The sequence below is a fragment of the Apiotrichum porosum genome (genome assembly GCF_003942205.1).
Source record: "Apiotrichum porosum strain DSM 27194 chromosome Unknown scaffold_29, whole genome shotgun sequence".
Taxonomy (NCBI): domain Eukaryota; kingdom Fungi; phylum Basidiomycota; class Tremellomycetes; order Trichosporonales; family Trichosporonaceae; genus Apiotrichum; species Apiotrichum porosum.
The window spans coordinates 1-7,606 of NW_021167136.1; the positions used below are offsets into that span (position 1 = coordinate 1).

Consider the following 7,606-nt stretch of genomic DNA (forward strand, 5'->3'; position numbering starts at 1 on the left):
TCCGTGGGACTGGAGCCGCACCGGCATACCACGTTTGGCCTCCTCTCGCAGGGATTGTCTCCAACCAGGGCTCAAGGACAGGCGCTCGAGGAGGTCGGTACACGTCTGGAGTGGCTGCCGAGCTGGGCGTGGAGGTAGGGGAGGCCGGTGACGGAATTTATGACGCGCTTGCCGATCGCAAAATCTCTATCTCGCATTTGTGAGTTACTTGGACGCCGTTCCAGCCTCGCTAACCTTACAGGACATGGAGGCCGAGGAGATGACCAGGATTATGATCCTTTCATTCTAGAACATCTATGCATGCTGCTCGGGAGATGTTGCCGGGAAGACACATTACAAGGTGGGCAGTGTTCCTGTGGTTGCCAGCAATCAAACATACCCACGACGTCATCTCGGTAAAGTTCGTCAGCCGCGAGATCTGGCCATCACATGATAAGCCAACGCCCATTCCCCATGATATCTTTGACCACCGCAGCAGAAGCAGTGCACTTGCTGCACGGCAACGGTTCGTTCCGATGTTCCCCGTCGCTGTCAAGTATGAAAGACGGCTAGTGGAACCCGTTGAGAATGTCGTTTCGTCCACTTTCCAACCATGACTGTCCCCGACTACGACGTTGCCATTGTCGGCGCGGGTATTGCGGCAGCACGCTCGCCTCGCTCCTCGCTCCTCATGCCCGTGTCATTCTCATTGACCGCGACGTTCGCGGCCTTCCAGGCTCTACAGGTCACGCGCCCGCGTTGTTGCGCAGATCAACACACTCCCTGTCCTCACCGAGCTGGCCCGGCGCAGTGTGGCAGCGTACACCGCCATTCCAAACGGGTTCGACAACGTCGGTTGTCTGGAGGTCGTGCGTGGCGCCGATGGCAAGAACTGGATTCAGGATCGCGTGGCTGTCGCTCGCGAGCGCAAGCTCGAGCATTCGGTGCTCACCACGAAGGAGGCGCAGAGCCTCGCACCTGCGTTCGTCCACGACGACGCGACTGGTGCCATCTACTACCCCAACGACGGCACGGCCAATGCCAAGACGGTGACATGGCACGCCAGGACCTCGCGGCTGCTTCTGGCGCTACACTTGTTGACGGCAATGTAACCAGCATTACCGTCTTGGTCAGACATACACGATCACGACGTCTGACGACGCGCACACTGCCCGCCGTGTGGTGGTCGCCACTGGCGTCTGGGCCGGCCAACTCTGTCCGTGCCTCGCTTCTCGCGCTGTGGCCTTTGCGCACCCGTACGCGTTTGCCAACCGCCACGCACCTCGCACTCGCATGGCCCCCTTTGCTCGCTTCCCCGACGCTGTCATGTACGTCCGCGACCACGGCGACCGCATCGGTATCGGCAGCTACAACCACGACCCGGTTGTCGTCCGTACCGCTGCCACCAAGGTTCTCCCCACTGCGTACACCCCGTTCCAGCCCCAGTTCACACACACGATGGACGACGCGATCCGACTTCTCCCGCCGTCCACGGCTGCTACGTTTGCCGGCCGTGTGGACGCACAGCCCGCCGAGCTCACCATGCTGGCAGCCGGCAATGTCCCATACGGCTTCACCGGCGTGTTCACAATCACGCCCGACGGACTGCCCCTTGTGGGCCGCATCAATTTGGGCATGTACGCTGCCATTGGTGCTGGGTCACACGCTGCCGGCAGTATGCGTGTCCTTGCGGATCTGATCGTTGCCGACATCCGTGGCGAGGACGCGCCCGAGGCGGACGAGTGGCTCCGTGCGGCTCTCGACCCGTGCCGCTTCCACCCTATGGCGGATGTCGAGTGCGAGAGCCACGCTGTGGACAAGTACAAGGACATCTGGAACAAGAAGGACCAGGCCAAGGTGCTTGCTGCCCTGTAAGATGAACGTCGTACATGTACACTTACGCAAAGGTTGTCAGTTGAAACATGTGTATGGAATGATGAATGCTCAACGGAGAAGTGTTGCCAAAAGTGGCGTTAACATCATCAAAACTACTGACTACTTCATCATCTTCAACTATAGGGCATCATTGTCCATGGATCGGAGATCCAGAAGTGTCCATACGCTGTCGTCCTTGGCGAGGGAGAGGAAGCGTGAGAGGGGGGGGAGCGAGGTCGTTTACTCCTCGGACGACGAGTAGCGAACGGCGCGGCGCTTGGGGGTGACGGCGGTCCAGACCTGGTTGTTGTTGCCAGTACCGCACGACAGATCTGGACGGGGTTGCCGTTGGAGGTCGAGCCGCCAGTGTTGTCGAGGCAGAAGCCCTGGTTGGTGAGGGCGATGCGGTTGTCGCCAGTCCAGTACCACTGCTGAGCAGCGAGGCCGTCGTAGCACTGCCAGATCTTCATCTTGGTGCCGTCGGCGGGGCTGCTGCGGCGTCGAGGCAGAAGTTGGTGCCGGCGACCTTGACCTGGCCGTTGCCACGGTTGATGACCCACTTCTGGGCACCGGTTCCGTTGCAGTCGTAACTGCGAATCTTGTCAGTAACCGTGCCACACAGCAAACATGGCGAGTCTGGCACTCACACCTGGACGGGGGTACCGTTCGCGAAGACAGCACCCTGGACATCGAGGCACTTGGTGCTGGCAGTGTTGGGGTGGAGGGCGACGCCAGAAGGAGGAGGAGGAGGAGTAGTGCTCGTGGTGGGAGGAGGAGACGTGGTGGTCGGCTCGCAGTCGGCAGCAGCAACGAGGCCGGCAAGGAGGGCGAAGATGGCAAGCTTGGAGAACATGGTGTGGTTGTGGTTGTTGTGTGGGTGGGGTGTCGTCGAGTGTTGCTACTGGTGATCTAGGAGAGAAGGAGAGACTGGAGATGAGGAAGAAGGCTCCACAGACGCTTGCTATTTATGCTGTTTGTCTCAGGCATGGCCGGGTTGCCACACGATCACCGTGAGCAAGGAAGCCAAGAACGTCAGTATCACTTGGTCAGCTTCAGTCATGCGTCTGCTGCTCCCACAGGCCCCATGGGTCCCGAACAGAGATGCGACAATGCTGATCTCCGTGACGAAGGCTACGTCGTCGCGGTGGGCTGCGCATATTCTGGACGCGGAGGACAGTTTGCGGAGATGGAGCCGATGGTCACCCCTGCGCTCCTAGCGACGTCGACGCAATGTGGGCACAAGGATCAACAGCGAGCATGAGGTATTGGCCCAAGGCCAACGTTGTCAGTGTCCCTTACCATGGCGTTGGCCGGCAACACTGCCTCGCGATGAACGGCACTGCCTCTCGGCTTGGACTGGATCCCTTGTTCTGATTATCGCAAGGTTCTTTCGTAATGGCACTGTCGCGGTACGACGCCCACGCCGACGGGCATATGCGCATGGAGCGCCACACATATGCTTTGATGGACCCTCACCGTCGATTCCTTCCGCTCGATGCCTAAACTGCTTTCTCCTTGGCCGTGTCAAGATGTCGAGCTTCCGCGACAAGGTGTGGGTCGGGTCACACACATGCCCCATACGGTGAAACCTTTACCGGCCAGATTGCCGACCTGGAACCCAGTTGGGACCGCTGCTGCTGCTGCTGCTGCTGCTGCTGTCCAGCCTCCTCAAGGCTATGAATCTGATCCCAGCAAACATCAGGTCCGAGATGCCACCCGAACTCGCTAGTACAGAAATGTTTACGACACCTACGTCAGTGGGTGAGGTTGTGGGTGAGGTTGTGCGCCAGAGACGCGTTTGCGAGCAACAATGTTGGACAGTCCCCGGCAACGAGGGATATGGCCGACACACCGGTATACGTGGATCGGATCAGATCTGTGATTTGTGAACCGTATGGAACGCAGCAGAACAGAGGTTCAGCCAGGTCGCGGCTTCTGACTGCTGCGGATTGTAGCGTCGATTCTTTGTCCAGGGGTGTGGCGACAAGCAGGACCTGGCCGTTCCATCCGCGGTGCTTGGCATATGGATCTTGTGTTTGACTGGAAAGTTGAGCGCTCAACCTGCCACCCTCGATATGCTTGTTCGTCACGCGTCAGCTGACCCGATGTGTTCCGCGCCACCACCTCTCGGTCTCTCGGCAGAAGGCCCCCAACCCCCAACCCCAAAGGCTGTGCTGATGTCGGTACCCCGACGCTCCACGCGCGCCCTGCTTCCGCATACTTTGAGCCACTCACCTTGGAAGCGGAAAGAGAAGGATGCGGCGAGCCTTGTTCCACCGCCTTTGCTATTGCTTGGAAGGTTCGGGTGTTGCTGATGACGCTGGAGACGGCAAATAGTAGGGTTCGGTAATGTTGGCAGAGAATGTCTTGGCTGGTGCCTCGCACCCAAAGCTCACTGATCCGACGGACAAGGTCCAATATTTCACGGTTTGGGTACCTCATCACCAATTCTGGCGCGTGAACCATGGCACCTCCTGCCGTCAGCTAGGGCAGGTGGACGGTGGTGGACCTGTCCGCGGGCCGTACTCCCCGCCGATGAAGCTCCGCGCTTTGTTTTTTGGATTCGGCGTCCATCACTCTTAGTCCAGTCAACCGCATGGCCGTGAGAAGCAGTGAGGCGGTGACGGGGGAGCACTGTCTAACTAAATGCCTGCGTCGTCCTGCTGTCGGTTCGGGGTGAATCAGTTCCGTTAATGTGTGGGCCAAGGATAGCAGCGTCATGTAAAGCAACAGCACAGTCATCAGCCATGATGTTAGCAACAAGTGTGGCTTTTTGCTGTTCCCAAACAGGGGCCTAATGCCTCTACATGCTGGTATGTAACGGTCGCATAAAGGAAGCCCAAGTGCGCCGCTACAGGCAAATCAATTGTCCTTGCAACGCCATGAGCACAGCAAAACTGTTGCCGACGTCGACAAGAGCAACATTTGGACGCGGGACTATTGCCAGCAGATGACTGGCATGATTTGGGGAATATGACCTGCGTCCCCTGCGGCCCGCGGTTTACTGACGTAGCGACGTAGGGATGCATTGTTAGTGGCCCTTGAACAGGTTCGAGGGTGATCGACATATTGCTAGTCAAGCGCAAACCATGGAGAACAAGAGAAGAACGAAGCAGTACCGACACGAAACAACGGTAAACCCGGCCCTTTGCCGAGCTTGCCGACAGAGAGCGCTACTGATCGTGGCCATGTCCTCGTGTTTGTAGACATTGGAAACGCGAACATACGTCCGCAAAGTATCCTCGCACCGGCGTGCACACATGCGTCGACCGTGACAATGTACAGCCTTGATCGACGCCCTGTTTCGCAGCACGCGGGGACTCCGCGCTCGGACTTGCGGTGACGCAGTCTCGTTCCAATGCGACGACACGACGCAAAAGCCAATGCAGATGATGGACGACGCCGACTTGCTCGGGTTACATCGGTATGTGTGTGCTGGGGCCTCCACTCTGGAGAGAGGCGGGTCTAGCGTCTGCCCCAACTGAAAAGGTGGGCTTGCTTCTGGTGGCCGCAAAGATGATGTGGCGGAAGGCAGCTCGGGCGGCCATGTCTTGCAGGCAATCTGTGGTACCACCGCCTCCTCTCCTTGATCAACCTTGTACAGCTTTCCGTTTGAAAGCATGTGGGGCAGTCAACAGCGACCACGCGATGTCATGGCCCGGTGGCCGAGGACACACCCGGTGCCGAGGGTGTGGCATAGTGTCAGTTGTTGACGTGTTCAGCGACTATTCCGTTGAGCTGCAGTCATATGTCGTGAGTACTTGCCCTCAGATGTAAGCCCTTGTCACTGGTACACCTGTGCTACAGAGTGACCACCGCATTGCATTGACTCGTCTAAAACACCGGCGCGTCTTGAGGAACACCTTCCCTTCCTCGGCATTAACCCACTTGGCGACGCGGTTGGCGGTGCTGACGACGGCATTCATGGGGAGGTGTGGCGAGACGGCAATGTACAGCTCAAACGGCTTTGTGAGCCATCCGAGCACAGCCTCGTGCGCGTTGGCCATGTACACCAGCTTGAGCGGGGCTGCCTGGCCTGACCGCGCAAACAATGTGTCTTGTACGCGCTCGTACAACGTAACAAGCCGTTTCCTGTCCGCGCTGTCGGGTCCGTAAGGGTCTTCCCACTCTGGTGCGGTGAGCTGAGTCAGTCCGCGAGACTTGTACACAAAGTGTCGCAGGCCAGGCGAACCGACAGCTGCCACGCTGTATGGGTGCGCCTTGACGCTGGCCTGGATCCGGTCGAGCGCGCCGTCCTTGGTCAACTGCTCGACGACCGACTCGCGCCAACCGCACAGGGGCTCGAATGCGTCCCTGTCTGCGCTGATGAAGACCAAACCAACGTCCTCGCGCACAAACGAAATGTAAGCGTGGACAAAGCCCGCCGGGTTGAACTTTGGTAGGCAGATTGGTAGCATGTCTCCACGGAGCGCAGGGTTGCCGACGTCGCCAGCGTGTTGAGGAGGAGATGCATGTCGGACGGGTGGACGGCGTGTCGTCGTGGTCGGAGGAGCGTGACAATGTGGCCGCAGCAATAAGTAGAACGTAAAGTAGGTCTGTCAGGTCAGCAGTGCAAACGGGGACTGTGATCTCACCTTGAACTTGGCGGGAGGCATCAACGCCGAGGCCGCGGTATCCCTCAAAGCTGGTGCCATACGGAGCGGCTGCAGTGTGGTGGTGAAGAAACTCAGGTCGTGCTGACACTGAGCCACAATTTGTGTAGGAATGGATCAGAGCCTGATGTCAGCTGAAGGGCTACGAGCATCCAGCTTACCTTCGAGTAGCCTCGACAGGTCAAAGTTGCTGCGTCGTTGGAATGCGCGTGAGATCTGAGTAGCGGTCACAACTGAGAGGATCTGGAGGTAGATGTATTCTAGGTGCATGCGCAGCTGTGAACTGTCAGTTGCTGCTTGTAAGGGAATGGAGAAAGCTACTCACCACATACTCTGGCTCACCCCAGTCGCTGACGGCGAAGAGGTAGAGCTGAGGTTGAGCACGAATGTGATCTGGGTCTGGCCGCGGAGGACGGAACGTGGTCGGTCATCGTCTTCTGCAAAGATAGATATGAGCGCCTGCGCTACACATCATGTTGGTCATGGAGTCATCGTCGGGATGTTCTGTATTGGGTGAGCACAACCTCGAACAATGACCCACACATTGCCAGCACTGCTTGCCAGCGTTCGTCAGCCATAGTATCTCCTTGGCGAGAAGGAGCGGTCCTGGACGCTTGAGAGGGTATGCACGTCTGAGCCGAGTCAGTATGTATGTGCTACGCAACTCACCTCTGCTGCTCGCTGCACGGAAATGCCCTTGGTCGGTATCCCTCTGAACGAGCTCTCGCAGTCCTCTGCGCAGTCTCCCGTTGACGGCGCTGACACCTCGCCGCGCGCGTCCGTCTCGTCGACCTCCGTGTCTGGTTCCGGATCTGGACGGGTACGGATGGGTCTGCACGTTCCTTGCCCTTGCGCGATCCGCCAGACTGAAGCGAGACGCCAGACGCCGAAGCGACTGACGGGGCAGACACGGACAAGGCGAACCAGGCGACGCGCGACCGCTGTCCGACGCTGCGGGCGATAGTGCGGTGGTGAGAGGAGACTGAGATGTAGATGAGACCGTGGTATCGCGTACTCGGCGTGGGAGGAGTACGCGTGTCGAGACCGGGACGCTCGACGTGGAGACGGTCGCACGACTAGGTGTAACCGGGAATGGGAGAGTGGTCGGCTGGGTGTGTCGTCACCGCCTGCCTTTGCAC

At 58.7% G+C, this 7,606-nt stretch overlaps 4 protein-coding genes across 4 annotated transcripts; 2 read left to right on the forward strand and 2 right to left on the reverse strand.

Annotated features, from left to right (window-relative positions):
- Positions 1-15: 15 nt before the first annotated feature.
- On the forward strand, positions 16-289 carry EHS24_005599 (uncharacterized protein; the record flags this gene model as incomplete). Its single annotated transcript, XM_028621098.1, has 2 exons — positions 16-134; positions 242-289. Coding segments are annotated over 2 exons (167 nt in total), but the record flags the coding sequence as incomplete, so codon positions are not given.
- Positions 290-592: 303 nt separating this feature from the next.
- Positions 593-1,854, forward strand: EHS24_005600 (uncharacterized protein; the record flags this gene model as incomplete). Its single annotated transcript, XM_028621099.1, has 3 exons — positions 593-699; positions 725-1,028; positions 1,096-1,854. 3 exons carry the CDS (start codon positions 593-595, stop codon positions 1,852-1,854), a joined length of 1,170 nt encoding a protein of 389 aa, XP_028471657.1.
- A 134-nt stretch (positions 1,855-1,988) lies between these two features.
- EHS24_005601 (uncharacterized protein) lies at positions 1,989-2,707 on the reverse strand (the record flags this gene model as incomplete). Its single annotated transcript, XM_028621100.1, has 3 exons — positions 1,989-2,346; positions 2,415-2,444; positions 2,502-2,707. 3 exons carry the CDS (start codon positions 2,705-2,707, stop codon positions 1,989-1,991), a joined length of 594 nt encoding a protein of 197 aa, XP_028471658.1.
- Positions 2,708-5,572: 2,865 nt separating this feature from the next.
- MON1_2 (Vacuolar fusion protein mon1) lies at positions 5,573-7,598 on the reverse strand (the record flags this gene model as incomplete). The annotated part of the gene is made up of 8 exons (XM_028621101.1): positions 5,573-5,579; positions 5,743-6,410; positions 6,450-6,518; positions 6,557-6,591; positions 6,629-6,743; positions 6,793-6,837; positions 7,292-7,543; positions 7,592-7,598. Coding segments are annotated over 8 exons (1,198 nt in total), but the record flags the coding sequence as incomplete, so codon positions are not given.
- Positions 7,599-7,606: the final 8 nt, after the last annotated feature.